The sequence below is a fragment of the Phalangium opilio genome, unplaced genomic scaffold, assembly GCF_054372755.1.
Source record: "Phalangium opilio isolate 3A_F unplaced genomic scaffold, DU_Popi_V2 ptg000009l_1, whole genome shotgun sequence".
Classification (NCBI taxonomy): Eukaryota; Metazoa; Arthropoda; class Arachnida; order Opiliones; family Phalangiidae; genus Phalangium; species Phalangium opilio.
Window position 1 is genome coordinate 4,483,769 of NW_028324146.1, and position 19,879 is coordinate 4,503,647.

General features: G+C 36.3%; 2 protein-coding genes across 2 annotated transcripts; one reads left to right on the forward strand and one right to left on the reverse strand.

The window, feature by feature from the left end:
- Positions 1-289: 289 nt before the first annotated feature.
- Positions 290-8,899, forward strand: LOC149713457 (uncharacterized). The gene is made up of 13 exons (XM_089849543.1): positions 290-509; positions 1,498-1,707; positions 2,194-2,451; positions 2,526-2,668; positions 3,385-3,516; positions 3,585-3,690; positions 4,602-4,771; positions 4,871-4,981; positions 5,789-5,854; positions 5,930-6,095; positions 7,388-7,518; positions 7,591-7,767; positions 8,678-8,899. The coding sequence occupies exons 1-13, from the start codon at positions 446-448 to the stop codon at positions 8,855-8,857; spliced, it is 1,914 nt and encodes a 637-aa protein (XP_089705669.1). The 5' UTR covers positions 290-445; the 3' UTR covers positions 8,858-8,899.
- Positions 8,900-10,461: 1,562 nt separating this feature from the next.
- Positions 10,462-16,394, reverse strand: LOC149713458 (uncharacterized). The gene is made up of 13 exons (XM_089843849.1): positions 16,279-16,394; positions 15,955-16,188; positions 14,950-15,192; positions 14,729-14,886; positions 14,535-14,666; positions 13,812-13,923; positions 13,511-13,683; positions 13,341-13,451; positions 12,715-12,774; positions 12,489-12,654; positions 11,936-12,066; positions 11,698-11,871; positions 10,462-10,950 (listed from the first exon to the last, which is right to left on the reverse strand). Exons 1-13 carry the CDS (start codon positions 16,364-16,366, stop codon positions 10,654-10,656), a joined length of 2,079 nt encoding a protein of 692 aa, XP_089699975.1. The 5' UTR covers positions 16,367-16,394; the 3' UTR covers positions 10,462-10,653.
- Between the last annotated feature and the right edge of the window lie 3,485 nt (positions 16,395-19,879).

The window sequence follows — 19,879 nt, forward strand, 5'->3', positions numbered from 1 at the left end:
TTAAGGCTTAAGACGCGGTTATTGTTGCTGTGGTGGCAGGAATTAGTCATAGGGCGCTGTAGGTTAGCTGTGGCATAGGGGCTAGCCACCACCCCCCTATGCATTGTAAAGGGACCCACCTGTAAACAAGCCACAGGCTTAGTGTGGACATCCCTTCTTAGACAAAGCCTAGATTATTATTATTATTATATATTTTCATTCATGTTATATAACCTTGGATTTTTCGCTACTATATTAAATTCCTTTCACTTCTGAATTGGTCTTACTCTATTGATAGCTATTGTCATTATTCTCGCCTAATCAGTGAACAATAGACTGATTTTCTTTCGCGTTCTTATCTAAATCCATTATTCTAAAACAAATTAAGAGGCGTAGCACTCATTCCCTAGTTTTGGCGTGCCTCTTGATACATTATAAAGACAGAGCATTACTATTAAACCTCGTCATGAGTTCCAAACTCTTAATTATATTATTAACCCTATTTGCCGTTTCAGAGGTCTACTCTCAAGGTAAATGTTTTTGATTTTAACTAACTTCCAGTGTTATGGTTACCGTTCTTTTAAAGCGTGACGTTACAATCTAGTATTTGAATTTGGTAAGGTTTATTACATAAATGGTTTGGTAACGTGTATACGAGATTACTATTTGAAGTTTATTGAAGAAATGGTTAGGTAACACCGTAACAATGAAGTATGTTTATTTTGTTATGGATTGGTGTAGGATTTTGGGTTAGGTAGCCTGAATTAACTTTTACAAATTGAAGTAACGTTAATTACAGGGTTCGCATCCAAAAAAAAGAAGCCAGTAAAAAACCTTAATTAAACCATCACTAAAACTTTAAATTTTGATGTATTTAAATGGAAAACAAATAATTATTTATTTTTAAAGATAGTTTCAGATTTTTATTGTTTCAACTTCAAAAGTATTATTTAATAATATTTATTTATTTTTTTATGAAATATTTTACGATTTTTACTAAGCAGTGAATTTCGAAAGACAATTAGGCCTACCGCTTTTCACACACCTGCTATATATATGCTATATATAAAAAACTAATAAAAACCCAATAAAACCCGGTGGGCTGGGTTTTTTCAAACCTGGTTAATTATGCAATGTTGTTGACTAAAACCAGTGAACTTAAGTTAGGGCAAATATACAGCTATTACTGAAGAATAGGTTAGATAACACTGAAGTATGTTTAGTAATGGTTCTGGTATAATTTTTCAAGAAATAGTTAGGTACCCTGAATAAACTCTACAAATTTAAGTTAAGTTGATTATTCAGTTTTAATTGACTAATCACAGTGAAATAAAGTTAGGGTAAATATACAGAGTTTATTGAAAAAATATTAGGTAACATTGAAGTAATTAAATAGTAATGGGATTCAGTGAGGTTTATTGATTAAATGGTGAGGTAACCTTAATAAATAGTTATCATTTGAATAAATTGCATGGATTTTCAAATAAAATGGGATCTTAAACATTATTTTTAACACAGGTATAACTACTGGTATCAAGTCATACCGAGCAGTAGGGGAGTTAATTTCGTTGAGCAATGACGCGTTAAATGATACGAATACGCAGATTTTATTCGAAGAGAACTACGACTCGGTGGGACAAAGAGCCTCTCTGACTGTCACCATTATAGACATAGAGTTCACTATCGTCGAATATGAGAAACTTAAACAGATGTTCGTCTACGAGAAGGGTGAGTTTAATCATAGTGAAAGGCACGAGTATATTTAATTTTTTGGAACGTTTCCAAAAATGTTTAAAAAACCATGTATTATTCGTTATGCCACACTAGGACAATTGAATTGACTTTGTCCATACATTAAATTTTCAAAAAGTCAAAAAACGTAATGAAATACGTTTCATTTGACAATGATTACCTATACTTTATTTATACGTGTATATCGTCATTCGTTCCAGTAGAGATTAAAATATTAATTACATTGTCCGTGAAATATTTCACTGGAATACACAAGCTAAAAGGATTTAAAATGATTTTAGGAATAAAGTTTCTTAAAACGATTTAACTAGAATTAAGGTAGATTAATGAAGATTAAAATAATTAATATCAATTATAAAATTTATTTAATTATTTAAGAAAAACCTCTTAATCGCGTCTCGACTCGGAGAGGTTTATTTTGGTTTCCCAACTTGTTTTACTGACACTTAATGTCGTTTTCAGTTTCGAAACAGTGTCGGACGTTTTCACCCACCGATTTCGAAGAAAGTAGCTTGGCTCCTATTCATATAAAAAAGTTTATCATCAAAGATGGTAACACCATTTTCCCCGTTCGACAATTGCTGGCCCTTCACAATGGAACTGGTACCTCCAAGGGTATAATAAGTACAGGCTACAGGGAGATTCCAGCTCAGACTTGGGGTTTTAAACTTCAGGATGGTCCGGATATCAACATCGAAATTGACGCTTATTGGTCCATAGGTATACAACTTGTTGATGTTGAGCGACCAAAAATGATGTCTAAAATCATACACGAAATTTGTTTATTTATTTAGATGATTACACTTCACCGTCTAAAAATAAACAAGTGCCCCTCGGTTATCATCTTAAGAGGACGAAAGTCAATGAGAAACCACATTTTACTAGCGTCAACCTTTTCTTGTTCACTCATGATGAGTTTGACGAGAAAGTCTTTGAGGTAAGGCTAGGCAGAATTTGATTTGTTAAAGGGAGGGTGAAAAGGAAAATCAAGTGATTTTTATCGATTCTTCTACTAATTATAAGACCAGTCTGTATAGTGAAACATCCAGGAAATGCCTCCGAATGATATAAAACTCAAATTAGGTTCAGATTTTAAGGATAATTTTAAATAAGGACCTAGCGCCCTGCCTTTTTGTAAACAAAATTCTTTGTACAGAATTTTAGGGGGCTTCAAGCAATTTTTTGGTAGGGTTTACGGATTATTTTGAGGGAGCTAATTCTGAAATTTGGGGGGGGGGGCTATAGCCTCCAAAAAAAGGCCTAGCGACGCCACTGGTTTTAAGGGAGTGAAAACCGTGAAGAGTTTCCTGTCTCTGTAGACATTAATCACTAAATAGTCTTTGGACCCACCCCTATGAAATATCTCCATAATGTTGCTTCCCTGGAAACAAATTTTCCAAATTTCAAATTCAACAAAACTATACTTATTTAGGGATCACATATAAAGCTAAAATTCTATGGGTCTGGAAAAGAACGATATTTACAGTCTTAATGACTATAGGGGTTTCTTCGACTCAACCTTGAGTATCTCAACCAAAAAAAACCCTTTTAGAATATTCTACCAGTATTACTTATATCAACCACCAAGTTTGGTCAAATTAGGTATCGAATTGTAACTGTGCATAAAGAACAAAAAGATTTTCATATTTGCAGCCTGCTCGCGGCGTTCATTGTCCAGGTCGTCAAGAACCGGATATGAAATTTCCTGATGTGTCACTGATTGAAACACTCACTTACAAGAGCGAGTACGTTTGGGAAGATTATAAAACCTTTTCGGCCATTGATGTATGTGATTATAACATTTTCAAAAGAATATTAGCATGTTTAACAAACTAATTAAATTTATACAACAGGCCTGGATAGACCCAAAAACAAAACTGTTTCGTTTCGATATGATTCCCTCAAAGACATTTAATATCAATCCAAAAGATGTCTCCAGAATCATTTCAAAAAATCAAGGTAATTCATGTAGTTCCATTGCAAAAGTGGACCAGGGAAAGATGTAATTTTAGAAGTCCCGGACCCTCTTCCCCGGGACGAGGTGGGGGGTATGAAAGAAGAGGCGGATCATAGCGACAGAGGTAGATGGAAATTACGTATTTTTCGCCGTCCCCGTCAGCAACGTCATCAAAACGTAGTTTAAGTGAGCAAAACAGAAAATTTTAACTTTCCGTTACGTGTTGGAGGGAGGGGTTCTATACTGGGCCATGAGTCGGACTGAAGTAAATACTAACCGTTCTCCATTCCTGCTTCTAAAACTACATCTATCCCTGATAATATAATATAATTTCAGTCGACGAAAATGTGGATAAGATACCCCTTGTTTCCGCTTTTCATTCATATGAGCTTTTGAAATGAGACATTCATTTTAATCACGTCTCAATTTCCCAAAATTGCCCCTTTCCTTACTACAACGCCATTCTGTCATGCACTGATTGTATTCTAATACCAGAAGTGAGATGAGACTAGAAGTGAAGGGCTCTAGCATTGGTAATAGATCCTGGCATTAGTGAACAAATTTGAGGATTTTACGCAGCTTCAATCGCGCCTACGCTAGAGAGAAAAAAATTGGCCGAGTTCCAAAAAAATTTCCTACCCCCTTCCCCTCAACCTAAAGCGGCGAAACACGGACGCGGCTCCTTGATTCTAGTTCGGCCGTCTACCACCGCGAGCGTCTCACGTTTTGGAGGGGAAATTCTGAAACCGCCACTAGAGGGCCAACCGTTTGTGTGTTATCAAGAATATTCACTTTCGCCGAGTGAAGAATTTGGTTAGCTCAGTACTTCTAGTCTCATCTCACTTCTGCTAATACTAACTACCCTATCAAGACCAAACACATCTGAACAAACCACTTTTAAACTCTTTTGTAGGTGTAGTTTACGAAATCTCTGAAGGAACGAACGAAGGCTGCGTTGTTGATCCAATTTCTGAGACGCAATTCGACCCTCAAACTATTATTGACTATCGGCAAGACCACGATTGGAGTATCAAGTCGTTATTCGGAAGTAGTTCCGCCTCAGACTATATCGGGGTCGGAAAGGTAAAAATATAGTGGTTTAATAATGAGAGGAAACATAATACCAACTCAAACACCATCCATGTTTGTATTTCTAAAAAAATATATATATATTTCCATTAGACATCTGAAAGAGGAATTCCGTGTCTCTTATACCACGGTATTCGCAAAGATTGGCCTACGGAGGCGGAAGGAATCACAACCCTTTGGGAATGGTGTATTTCAAACGACAAGGTTTAAATGATTTTTCATGGTTTTTAAATTGACAGGTTTTAGAGCTTAAACAGATTCTATTCCGAACTATACCGGGGTTAGTGACTCGTTTCAAATTGTTAAGCTTCTGGTTATAGAACAGTCAGTTATGTCCCATTTCAATCAGAAATAATAGAAGCAATGAAATAATTCATGATAAAAATGTATTCTCTAAATTGAACACCATCTAGTGTTCTTCCCAAAAATCTACCATTTTTGCTTTGACGCGGGTAATTTTATAGATATATTGTTTAACAGCAGGGATAAATTTAATTTTAGAAGTAGGAATGGAGAACGGTTTGTATTTACTTCAGTCCGACTCATAGCCCAGTATAGAGCCCCTCCCTCCAACACGTAACGAAAACATTAAATTATCTTATTGGCTCACTTAATCTGCGTTTTGATGACGTTGCTGACGGGGACGGCGAAAAATACGTAATTTCTTTTTTACCTCTGTCCCTATGACCCGCCTCTTCTTTCATACCCCTCCGCCCCGTGGAAGGGGGTCCGGGACTTTGACGCGCGCCCACATTACTCTGTTCTCCATTCCTACTTCTAAAATTAAGTCTATCCCTGTTAACAGTTATAAAATGAACAGACAATAAACCCTGAAAATAATTAAATTGGTCTTGGGTCCGAGAAAAATGTAGATGGTGGTTAGTTACAGACGAATAATATACGATCAAATTAAATTAACTGTGTATTTAAAAACCATAGCCAAATACATCCTAACGCTTATATTCGATAATAATTTGAATAATTCATGTTTTTCTCTTTTTCAATTAATAGAGCATTGAATTGGAATTTCCCAAAAATAGATATCCAATCGTTAGTTTAAATATATACGTAATGAACGTAAGAACAATTTTTTTTTTTTTTTGGTTCCTTTCCTACGAAACTATTAATAAAACCATAAACTGTATATTCTAGAGCACCCAAACTGAAAGTACTGGAGTGTTTTACGAGGGCTTGCGATTCACTCACCATTTTCATAACGCCAAGACCTTAAGTTCTAAATTTATGGACGCCGCTTATTTCGATATAAGAGATTGTTTTGATGTTAGGAACATTCGGGATTTATCATTCACAGTTGATGGTGAGTCTGCAATTCAGTTTATTCATTAGAAACAGGGAATTAAGCATTCTGTTTGATCGCCACTCAACTTCTAGTAGAATCACAGTATCTTTGGCTAGAAACTATGTTAGACTAGCGTTTAAGACTGGTCTCCGGCAGGAAAGGGAGGTTGTGTTCAGTTGAAGTACATTATAACGTGAAGGCAGGCGAGAGTCAAGCCAGGGAAAACGTTTGGGGCTTTAAAAGTGACCTGCAAAATAAACTGAAGAAAACTGTTTGGGGATTTTAGATTTCTTCACGTACATCCGTCACACAGGCCAAACTTAATTAGGGGAAAACGTTTCTGGGAATACTTTGGGTGTTTTACCTTCATGCAGGATAGAATCGAAAGAAGTGAAACCTTTTGGGACATAAATAATTTTATTCTCGCATGTCCTTCATACAGGCCGAGTAATTTTGGGGGAAATCGTACGAACGAACACTTTTAAGGGTTGAACCTTTATACAGACCATAATGAAACGGGAGAAAACCTTTGGGGGGGGCAATTGGAGTGTTTTTCGCGTATTTCTTTCATATAGGGATGCAAACTTTCCGTAAAAAACCGGTTTTCGGTTAACCGATTAATTTAAATGGCCGGTTTAACCGATACAAAAAACTGGACAAAAACGGCTTTTATCCGGCATTTTATGATAAGTGTTGAAAAATGCTTCAACGAGAACTCAGAGACCAAATATTAGTAGTACCGATAGGCGTTAACTAATGCCGTTTTACATTGGCATTCTAGAATATGCCAATGGAAAATTACTCCATAGATGTTGTAATTTTCTTGAAGTGAGAACGAAAGTTCCTTTAAAATTGCGTTATTTACATCTATGTCTGATCCTTTGATATTGCTCCATGGTGGTAGATTGCTAGCAGTCAACCGAAACTAAGTAAAAAGTGACGAAAAACTAAAACTTTTCATTTTTTGAATTAAAAAAAAACTGAATCGGTTTTCGGTTTTCATTTTAAAAAACCGATTAAAACCGAAAAATTAAAAAACCGGTGCTCCGGAGTTGAAAAAACCGGTTTTAGGTTAAACCGGGCGGTTTTTGACATCACTACTTTCATACAGGCCAGCAGAGTCAATAAGGGTAAACGTTTTGAGGGTTTTAGCATTTTTCACATGATTATCGGGGTCTCATGAAACCATTTGCCAAATTTCAAGCTTGAACCTAGTATACCCTTGGAAAATAAAACAGACAGATTGCCTTAGTCCTCTGGGATTTTATAGATAAGCAAAGTATCTGAATTTTAATTAACATTCATGACAGTTTCTGGCGAAACTCTGAAAACATTGAAAGAACAAGACAGGAACCCGGAATTCGTAGGTGGATGGAAATACGCCGTCAATGAAGCTGCTAAATTATTAATTTCGTCCATGAGAGTTTCGGGTCTGAGAGTTGTAAGTGGTTGTTTTAACTGTTAGCATTAAGGAAGTAAATTATTATTACAACTAAAATTAACCAATTGATAGACGGTTACGGATAATGTTATGAGAGTAAACTTCGGCCTATTAGGTCGTCATCCTAAACTACTAAAAGACTCTACAGAACCAACATTAGACGAATCATTCAACGAATTGAAAACTGTTATCGACTCCGGAAATTTGAAACTCAATTTCACTTTGGATGACATGAAGGGGAAGAAAGTGGTTTGTAACTTTATTTAAGCAAGGTTTTACCCTACACCAAAAACGGATTTATGTACTAAGAACGTGGGATCGTAGCTTTAGCCTCTAGTACCATCCTCGCATACTTTATGGAGAAACTTCGTCTGCTTATATTTTGACTCCACCCACAAATTCTGTATATAGCGACTTCTAAAGATCGAAAATGTCATTCTTATCTCTATTTTCGTGGTTAAATATTTTTTTCCGAAATTGCGCCAGTGGTAAAAAAGCAAAGTGGACAACAATGCTATATTACTCCCGATTTAGTGGAATTTAGTTTTAAAGTTAAGAATATAAATAATTGATGTTTCTTTTTTTAAGCATCTAGTTTTTCTTTCTTTGTATATTTAACCACGAAAATAGAGATATACAGAATTTGTGGGTGGAGTCAAAATATAAGCAGACGACGTTTCTCAATAAAGTATGCGAGGATGGGTTGTGAATTTGCTACCTTCAACGTTCTTCTCACATAAATCCGTTTTTGCCTACACTCAAATTTAAGTTCAGAGGCCTTGAATCTGTGGAGAGGCATAAATATCAACTGGCAACTTACATAATGCCATGAAGCGATAGGGAGAAGGTATAAATTCGCCACATTTCTAGCTTTATCTCCAGTCCAAACGTAGGTCCGGAGTTAATCCCCGCCTCTAAATTACAAACAGCATCTCATTGGTTCTTGAAAACTCACGTCAGCGCGACGCGAATGACGAAAATTACGTTTTTTCCAACTGAGGAGAGGCGAAATAACCCGGCATCTTTTTACGTCCCCCATTGTATTTTGAAAGGGGTGGCGCGCGAATAATGGCATCTTATACCATCTCCCTAGTAAACTAGATATTGCTTCTTGATAATGCAGAATAATGTGTAATCATGAAACAATTATACATTTCAGGATTTAATATTAGTGGCCAAACCGGGGTCTTTAGTGAGTAGGACCAGAATTGACGATTACGACGCACCTTTAACTTACTCACCAGGTGTTATGGCCGCAGTGGCAATCATAATGTTGATGCTTGGTGTGGCTGTAGGTGCTGGAGGTGTCTTTACCAGATACACGTATTTCAAGACATGAGCTTCTTCACTGTATTTAATGATTGTAATAGTTTAGTGTAGTATAGCGTGTTAATAAATTAATTTTAATCGAAGTGGTTTTAGTTTGTCTGACTGACTGATTGATAATAAACGTTCAGCCCAAAACCGTTTAACTTAAGAATGCTAAAAATATGCAGGGACGTTATTCTTAAAGGGTCTGTAAACAAGTTGGCGGACCGTTTTATTATCCCCTTCTGGTATCACGTACCAATGCAGTCTTGTGATTTCTGTGTGCCGAAACAAAGACCCTGTTACTGATAAGATAGCAAACACTTGCGTAAAGTACACTCCAAAACCACGGGTTTCGTGTCAGTTTCTAAGAGTATTTCAACAAAGAAATTAAAGCTGAAACGTAAATCTTAAACAAAAACGGTCAGCCTTTCCCGACATTATTCTAAATATATTTAAGTTATTTGGAGTCGGAAAGTTTTATTCTGGAGTTTGCATAGTTAGGGGCCATCCGTAGCTGCTAAAAAAATCCAGCATGCTGTTCGTATTTGGGCATCATTGAGTGTGCTCTTTAGTAAAACAGTCACGTATCATGAAAGGTTCTTCTTGCTATATAGTATAACCAGCCTCAAACCGGGGTACTATGGGTAAATTTTACGTCCATGCATTGGAACGGGCTCTCTTGAAAGAGCTAGAGAGCTTGCTACTGCATAATCTTTTTTTTTTTTTAAGAGGTTTCAATGTAAATTGGGTCCCTGGAGGGTCCGCGACAAGGATGCGATTAGTCAGGTTTCAGGATGTGACTAATCAGGGAAGGAATTGAGGTTTACTTGGGAGGTGACGGAAGGGGTGTGGGGGTCAAGTCACCTCCGGCGGACACGGGGCAGTCGGCACCTATAGGGGAGGATCGCCGACATGTGTCGTATTCCCTCAAACTTTGCCGCCCAGTAAACTGCATAATCAAACTTTAACTCCTCCAACACTTTTTATTTAACTAGCAGTTTAAACAAATACCTTAGAGGGTAGTCTCCTATCTAATCTGTTTTTCATAACAACAACGCAATAAATCATTGCTTGATAAAATTATGTTTAACATATCAATTAACAAAAGATCAATCTTCACAAACACCTATATTCTCTATTGCTGATATGATATTACTGAACAATAGCTTCATTGGCAAACGTACGATTGCAAATTAATATAGGGCAACCAGCTTTATCAATGTACTCGCTTGTAGTGGAATGATTTTCGATGGCATTGTTTTAAGTTTCTATAATCTAATTAAGGTAAAGGTTTAAAATCCGGCTGCTGTCGAAAATATTTTTCCTTTTTCTCCCAAAATTTTGTGATTGTTTACAAATAACTTTTTTGCCAATAAAGAGCTCTCGCAGGAAAAAACATTACATATCAGGAATCTATATGATAAATAGGAATAAAGGTAGCGCAGCGAGGGGCTATTCACTCAAATATTCTGTACGACTGTTTAGTACGGTACGATGTGGCTACTATTACGAGCCATTGGGTCATCTTGTTTTCAAAAAGAGTCAAATGTCACAGTATCGCATTTGGTAGTATAAAATTTTTCGTTCGTGATTAAAGGGAGAGAATTGGGGTAAGGTAATATTTTTTATTTAGTATGTTTTTAGCCACACCGTATACAATGGCCTGTTAGTTTGACTTAGTGTGTAGAAGAAGAAGAAGAAAAAGATGATGGGATGTTTCTTTTGTTATTTTTTAATAGTACTTCTCAAGGAAAAAAATAAATAAATCATACATATTTGAACCCGAAAGGGATGGTAAGGTTTCGAAAAGGGCAGCCATTTATGTTAAACTTTCTCATACTTATGGCGTAAAAAATATGTCACAATCATTCCTGAAACCAGGCCAACAAATAACGCGACACTCAAGTATATAATCATGTCCTTTTGGACTATCGTATTTTGTGGCTGTTTTAACTGTTCTTCCTTGACGACATCGTAATTCCTCAAATAAATATCCCTGCGCTTTAGTAAGTGCAACTTTTCAACGTCGTTAAAGTATGGAGAAGAAATTGTAGCATTAGGTGTTGCTTTAACTGCCACTTGAAGTCTCAGTGTTCCTGGTGTTGCTTGAAGTGATATATTCTGTTTGAAATATGTAACATTGGGAATAAGTTCCTGAACATAGTAGCATTTTATTGGTAAGTACTATCAGAAGTAAGATAAGGGACTAGAAGTATCGAGGTAACCAAATTCTTCACTTGGCGAAAGTGAATATTCTTGATAAGACACCAACAGTGGCCCTCTGGTAGCTGTTTCTGAATTTTCCCTCCAACACGTGAGACGCTCGCGGCGGTAGACGGCCGAACTAGATTCAAGCATCCGCGTCCGTGTTCCGCGGCTTTAGGTTGAGGGAAGGAAGGGGGTAGGGAATTTTTTTGGAACTCGACCAATTTTTTTCTCTCAAGCTGCATAAAATCCTCAAATTTGTTCACTAGTGCCAGGATGCTAATACCAATGCTAGAACACTTTGCTTCTAGTCACTTATCTTACTTCTAGTACTATCATAGCGTTCACGACTGTTCTTGGGACGTCACTCAAATATTTCTCGCATTAACTAATTATCCCGTACATCCAGTTCGAATATGAAAAGAGGGGTCACACTTATCCTATTCGAGCCGTAAATCACAATAACGTTTCATTGCACTAAGTATAATGTCCTGTTTGCTTGTTTTTTTAAGAGATTCTACAATTTTCATTAAAGTTATAACGTTATTGGTATTATCACAAGGAGAATGATCTATCCCCTTTTGGTAGCCTATTATATGCTGGTCATTTTGGACAAACATAATCCAAAATTATTACACTTTTCAATTAAAATAATTTTCTCACCTTTTTTCCAATAGTCCAGTTGATTTTAACTTTTCCCTGGTCCAATGCTTTATGAAGCCGGTCCTTGACCAACTCGAGTTCTTCTTCTTTGACCCGAATGTCTCGCGGAAGTTTTGGGTGTCTTTCAAGAAGCTTGAAGGTGACTATCATGTCTGAGCCAAGTCTAGGAACATTCTAAAAGGTTTCTTGTCGATAAAAAAGTAGGTGACGAATGCGAAAGCCAGCATAGGCAACTAACCGTTCGAACAGAAGTAACTCTGAGTGAGGTGGGTTGAAGTACAGTAGCTTTAATTATCGCCGATTTCCACTCTCTTGCAAAGTGAAAGTTGCTCGTTTCGTTTGTTATAGCCCTTCGTATATTGGGTTTTACTAAGAAAATTGTTTTTGGCAACTTTTAAATTAAGACAAATTAACATTCCCTCCATGATAATTTTGAATTCATGTACACTCATAATATAAAACCCCAACCATTATGTCAAAATCACTTAAAACAAGCAGCCTCCGGCCAAACTAAACACTCCTGCATGTTGATCCACTCTAAGCACTATAAATTAGCATATACTCCAGGATCTGTCGAGTTTTGCGGGTTGTGTTTGTTCACTTAATTTTTTAACATTGATTATATTCTTTAGGCTCATTTTTGTTGGCATTTGTTACATTTAGAGCCTCTGGCAGTGACACTGTCTCATAAGTGATTTCGACATAATTCCTACCCACGGTCCCTTACCACTGTTGCACCCCTTTTGTTGAATATTTAGAACTAACCGAATGACATGCTCAAAATTGCCTACGTGTAACGTTGAACTGCAAAAGTGTTTGATGATTATCCGAAAAGCAGGGTGATATGTCAAATTCCATGGCATCTAAGTAGGCGATGTCCGGTTTGCGAACGTTGTAAAAATGAAAAGAAAGCTTGCTTCCTTCGAATAACCAATCAATATCAGACGTCTTGTTCAACTAGTTACATGGATTTTCAAAATATATTAAAATATCTTGGCGAAAATTTTCAGAATTTACCTTGACCACTCTGATTCTTAAACTGACCAGAGGTATTCCATTAACAGGAAAGGAAACATTCTAAAAAGAAAATATAACAACAAGTTGGGAAACCAAAATAAGCCTCTTCGAGTCGAGACGCAAATAAGAGGTTTTTCTTAAATAATTAAATAAATATAATTGATATTAATTATTTTAACCGTCATTAATTTACCTTAATACTAGTTAAATCGTTTTAAGAAACTTTAATCCAAAAATCATTTTAAACATAGCTATTGATGACGTTTGACTTCTAGCGTTTGCTCCTATTTGCCAAAAGTGAAAGCGGTGACAGACACATAGACACACAGACACGTCCAATGTAACACCTCTCCGTGACGTCATCGTCACTCGGAGAGGTAAATACTCATAAATTTAACTTGGTTGTTTAGATAATAAGGATGGAAATAGTAGTAAAACCGAACTTCAAAATATCCCTTTCATTTCAAATCCAGCTTCTATTTGCAATATTACGATCCTCTTTTGATCACTAAGACGCTCATGTTACCCAAATTTTATATGTTGGACCCACACCCCGTCGTAATAAAATGTTTGGCGTTGTCAATTTTATGCTTTGCACTTAGTGAAATCCAAAAATATACCATTACCTCAGCATCTGCGATACACCACTCCCAAACTGTAGTGGGACTGTCTTCGCTGGTTGGCCAATCTTTGCGGACTGTTTGAAAGACAGTGCAAGTGATACCTCGTTCCACAGACTTAATCATAAACATTGGTATATAATAATTGGCGAGCTGTAATAATTGAAGCAACATACAGTTCCGGTTTTGACATATTGATATTTATCAGTACCAAAGAAGCCTTCAATACTGTATGAATTAGGGTTTCGGTGATCTATGATGTATTCAGGTCGTAAGCTCAGCGATTTTAGATCACCCACTTCGGTTTCAGATTTTGATATATCTTCTAACGGGTAACCGTAGAATGCTCCTGTAATTTAATTCTAGACTTTAAAGCAGAGTATCAAGGTTAAATTGTAAGTAGTGAAATTATAAAATCCATTAAATGAAAGTAAATAATAATGAATGATTATTTGCGAACATTGAAAATATTCTAACCCTGCTCAGATGTAAAAATTCTTCGAAAATCCGTCGATAAGCGTCCAGTACTTGAGTCTTCTCTGATATGTTCGTCTACTTGTACTAATTTTCTTTCAACGTCGAGCCAAAACTAAGAAATTATCACTTTTGTTTAGCACCATATTCAAAATTCGTATCCCTTACACCCAAATTCAAAGTCAGAGGTAAAATAGAGTCTAATGTTTGGCACCCAAGTTTTCTTAGGACGAAACATACAGTATTTGGATCTAAAAAGTTTGATTTGACTTTAAACAAACGTGGACTGGTAACGTTGATGCCCTACCTAACGTCTTTGGGTTCACATACTGGAAGTTCCGTCCTGGCCCTATATCATGTAGACTATTCTGTGATCCCATTTTGAAAAATGCCTATTTTTTAAGTCTTCACAGGGATCCATGTAATTTTAGAAGCAGGAATGGAGAACGGTTAGTCTTTACTCCAGTCCGACTCATAGCCCCCCTCCCTACCACACTTTAACGAAAATTTAAAATTATCTTATTGGCTCACTTAAATTACGTTTGGATGACGTTTCTGACGGGGCGGCGAAAAATACGAATTTCCTATTTACCTATGTCGCTATGACCCGTCTCTTCTTTCATATCCCCGTCCCAGGGAAGGGAGTCGTGGACTTTGACGCGTGCCCAATGTACCCTGTTCTCTATTCCTGCTTCTAAAATTACATGAATTCCTGGTGTTCATTACATCTATGTAGTTCCTTGAAGACGCATTCTGATTGAGCATAAATTCAGCGTTAAAAGAAATTGATTTTAAACCAGCAAAGTCAGGAAACGGCGCCTCATCTTTGATTCCTGGACAGAAAACGCCACGCAATGGCTAAAAAAAAACATAAAATTAAGTCATGACCCTTTATATTCGAGTGTTAAGTGTCAGCATACTAGAAACACATTTTCATTAACATCATCGTGCGTGAACCCAAACAAATTTATATTTCGGACTGTAACAAGAGGAAGAACGCCTTCAACATGAACAATTTTGTCAATTTGAAAGCCTAAAGGTACGGTATTCAATTTTGAAGGTGATGTTTGAGTTCCATCTAAAATAAAACTCGTTAAAAGCAGAAGTTATCTATGATTTACTAACAAAGCAACTAACTTACCCGACCACGATGATTTGATTTCGTATCTGACTGGTGTTTCATTTTCTTTGGTGTCAATGACGTATTCATAATTTTTCGCGGCAATACCGCGGTAGGCCTTATTATCGCCCCATTTGGTTACATACTTATCTTCGAGATTCAAAATCTGTCTAATGGGTAGAATTTCGTGCATCCCTTTAAGTTGAAAAATCCGCCATGGTAGATCCTGTTTTTCAATATCTGCTTCCTTCAATTCAATACACTCTGCAAGATAACAAAATAGAAACGTTACGTTACTCATCTTCTACCGCAACTGACCAATAATATGTTATATCATATGCTGTTTAAAACACCAAGGAGGAGTAGAAATGGAGAAGGATTGTATGCGCATTCTAGACAAACAACCGTCAATCTCAACTCCCACAACGGGAGAAAGGGGTATATTGGAAAACTTTGTTATCTCTTATCAAGGGGCATCAGAGTTACCACAAACTCGCATTACAAGCTACCCTCTCGTGAGGTTCTAGATAAGGAAAAAAATAGGTCTGTTGGCTGTATTTGCGCAAACAAACGCGACTTCACTTCAAAATTTAGTGTTGGAAAGAGAGCGCAAAATTGTAGCCACAAACAGTAACCCTGGTGACAAGAAGGAACCTCTTTTGACACCCATTCTCCCACTGTGGTAGTCTGGACTCGCCGTGTAGAATACTAGTTCACCCCACAAATCGTCTCCTTTTTTACTCCTCCCTGGTTTAACCTTTTGTATTAATCCGCCTCAACGTTCGTTAAATTATCAATTATGAAAAATCTTTAATTTATGTCAAAGGTAATTGCTATGAAACTGTAAGATAGAGCAAATGAAGCGAGCATGTCTTAAGGCGCCCCCTCACCATCCCATATAGTTCTGACAGCACTCCAAACCTCCATAACTGATTTGTTTCCGGGCGCTTAAGAAATTTGTATGCGATCAACTGCGGACCACTTAAAGAGAATCTTCGGTCACTCGGGGCTTAATTATCTTCTTACCAGGTTGACCGGATCCATCCTTGTAGGTTAACACCCAAACTTGATTTCGATTCAGATCTTCGAAGATAGTGGCGTTTCCACCGTCAATAGAATAGAAAAAGGAGGATCGCCCCCTATTTTTATCATAATTTTCCTCAAGGTACATTTGTTCAGCACCCGGGATATTGGGAGACTTAAAGACGATTTCGCCCATAGTTCGGTAACTTCCATTTATTTTGGGTACTTCTGGTTTACCTGAAAATATATGACAATAACATTGTAAAATAACTGAGCCAAAAGGAAAGGGGTTCAGAAAATAATAATAATTGATATTTTAATAAATACCTTGGCATTTTACCAGACCAAGTACACAGAACTGAATAATAAATAGACTTCGAATTAGCGTCATTTTGTCAATTTTAAGAGGACTCATTTCCGACCTGTTAGTTCAGAAACACCTACTTAAACTAGAGAAGGGCACTGATAATTTATATCTCATATATATTGAAATAAAAACAATGCAAAAAATGTTCCACGAGTGCCTTAGATTAGATTGAATCGATTACATTGATTGTAGTTCCTTGTTTGAAACAACTTTATAATATTATAAAATGTGTTTTTTTTTTTTTTTTGCAAATTTACAGTTGCTGTTATTCAAATTGATTAGGAAGCAATAATTTCATTGCCATAATATATCAAACACAGAATGTTTTACGCGCTTTCATTTAGAGTATTAAATATTTATACATATAAAGCGCATATAAATTTATGGGGTAATGACGAATAAAACTGGGTTTCCAAAACAGAAATTCTCATTATTAAAAAATTTGGAAAATATTCGTTCATCAAAATAATCCATATCGTCGCTAATAATTCTAAGGCAGTTTATTTACTTTTGCCAAGAAGAAATTTACTATAAGAAGGCCTAAGTAGAGAGATTTTACGTTTCTACTCTTACGCTGGTGTTAGTGGACAAGTGAGCCCCACCTCTTTCGTTGCTCTGCCTTTCCCCATTGGATCCGTGGAGATAGGTCATACAGACGCGAATGACGTATTCCGACTATAGGAAAAAAAACCTCGAGAAAAGTAAACAGAAAATGGAGGCTGTCAGCGGTGCTGAAACGGTACGCGAATGGTTTTTAATTGTCATTAACAATTTAATTAAAGGTTTTGAATCTAACTTGATGGATTTTGAATACGCGTCTCTGCTTGAAAATCGTTTGTTCTATAATTGTTTCTAAATCGAATCAAGTGTACTATACTTCGTGAGTTCCATAAAAGAAACCAAGGCTTAACGAAAAGGTAAAAGAAATAGATGGTGGAAAACATAGAGTAAGATAAAATATTAAGCTCCGCTTCCGTTTCCACCCTCCCCTACCCAAGAATTAAGGGGGGATTGTCGACTATCACGCGAGCACCGGACGCCATTTTAGGCCTTTCTATAGTAAATCTCTTCTTGCTTTTGCTTAAAAGCTTATATTACATTAAATGGATGAAAAACCTGAGAAGGTTCGTAGACTTCTTTCCATCAAATACTTGCTAGGTTATCTGTAATAAATAGAATAGGGTAATATCATGTCAGGTAGCTATGTCATATAGGTTAGCCACCCCTCTGTGATTTGTAATGGAACCACGTATAAATAAGCCACAGGCTTACTTTAGAAATCCTTTCTAGGGAAAGCTTAGTTATTATTATACTGTAAGTGGATTTGCACTCGTTGAAGAGGCATACGCTACAATTCTAGGAATAGTTTCTCAAAACGACTTCACTAGAATTAAGGTAAATTATTGACGATTAAAATAATTAGTATCGATATATTTTTTTAATTATTAAAAAAAACCTCTTGAAAGGTAGATAGCCCTGTCTCGACTCGGAGAGGTTTATTTTGGTTTCCTAACTTGTTCATAATAATATCCATTCATTCAGAATTTCAGATGCTATTAGATTTTTTCAATATACCATTGAAACCTCCGCTTTGATTTTCACAAAAACCTTGGCTTCAATTCTAGAGGGGTTTAATAAATAAGAACTAGAATAGTTTTTATACCTAGAATAGTACGAATCTAAAAACGTGAACCGCATACGAGTTAAAATTTTCAAAGTGTTGAATCTTGTAGGCCACGTCCGTCTTTTCCGAATAATCCGCTAAGAAGGAAAGTCGTCCATAATACGGAAATCATCAGGCCTTCACAACCAAATTTCTTTTTCAACATGCGTTCATCCTATAAGCCTATGAATGTTAAAAAGTACTAGAAATAAATATTTTTGAGTGAAATTGAAGCAATTATGTGCTTTTGCGATATACCTACAAGGTATATGGCAAAAGCACATTAATCGACTTACACTTTTGAAAGTTTCAACTTAGCCTAGGCCTTGAAAACGATTTTACCAGGGAGGAGTAGAAAAGGTGACTACCGTGAATCTTAACACCCAAAACGGGAGAAAGGGTGATTTTTCGAAATTTTGGTTATCCCTTATCACGTCACAGCGGCATCAGCTGTTCCTGCAAACTTGCACTAGGCCTACGAGAGCTCGCACCGTAATTATAACACAGTTTGGAATTAATAAAAATAATTCCCGCGCATTTCGAATATCACAATTGATTTTTAGGTTAACCAGGTTTTTAAATAATTTGAAAAGTTTGTATCTTGGTGAAATGTTAACCGATTTTAACGAAACTTGTTTTACTTTAAATTAAAAAATACCCTACCACGCATTAAATTGGATTTCAACAAGATGACCCAAGGGCTGGTCTCATAATAGTAGCCATATCGTACTTAACAGGCGTACAGAAAATTTGTGTGAATAACACCTCGATGATCTACCTTCAACTGTACTAAAATTATAACTGCATTTTATTTACTTTTGTTACAATATTATTAGTGTGACACGAACGGAAAACGTGAGTGAATAGCCTTCGGTGCAAAGCCTTTAACAGCGCTAAAATGATTACCAGTAACATATACCTAACTCATAAAAGACGTACAGACTATTTTGAGTGAATAGCCTCTCGATGCGCTATCTTTAATTGTTCTAAAATTATTACCTGTAATCCTTATTGCAATAAATTTATTTATGATATAATTATAATAGTGCGACACTAACAGAAAACCTGAGTGACTATCCCTCGATGCGCTACCCTTAACAGTGCTTAACTGATTATCCGTAACCCTTACTACAATAATAGTAATAATAATTGTAATAGTCTGACCCAAAACAGAAAACATGAATGAGTAGCCCCTCCATGCGCATCCTTTAGTAGTAGTAAAATTAAATACCCGTAACAAACCCTTAATACAAGCGCAGAAAATCGTAGATATACTAATACATCAACAGGGAAAATTAGCTATAACACATTTTAACTTATATTAGCATCTTGGCATATTTTTTAGCTTATTTACATTTAAAATCTGCAACAGAAAACTGGCTGCTTTCTTCCTTTATTTAGCGGATTTTTGAAAAAGCAGTTGGTAACAATTTGAGCTACTTAAGCAGACATTTTTTTGGGCAATGCGGCCGCTTTAAGGCGAATGTAGTAGGATAATCCTGCCATCAGAGCCAAAAACTACATATAATCCACTTGCATAAGGGATAAAAATCCCCTACAATGATATCCCCGAATACGTGATTAAGATTTTTTAGGTGATTTCGATAATCTTTACATTGATTTCCCGTTATTGACGCAGATAACTTGTGATTTCTCTTTGAAATCCGATGAATTCCGGTGATTTTTTGGTGAATGCCGTGATTACCTCTGGAATCTTCGTGAATTATGATGAATGCGGTGATTATTTCTATTTCAACTGATTACGATTTTTATTTTGGATTTTAGAATTCCTCGATTGATGATGTGTGATTATTTCAGGAAATTACCGAGGTGATTACTTGTAAATCATGTTTCTGATTTTCCCAAGATTTGACGTGATTACTGACGATTTTCTCAGA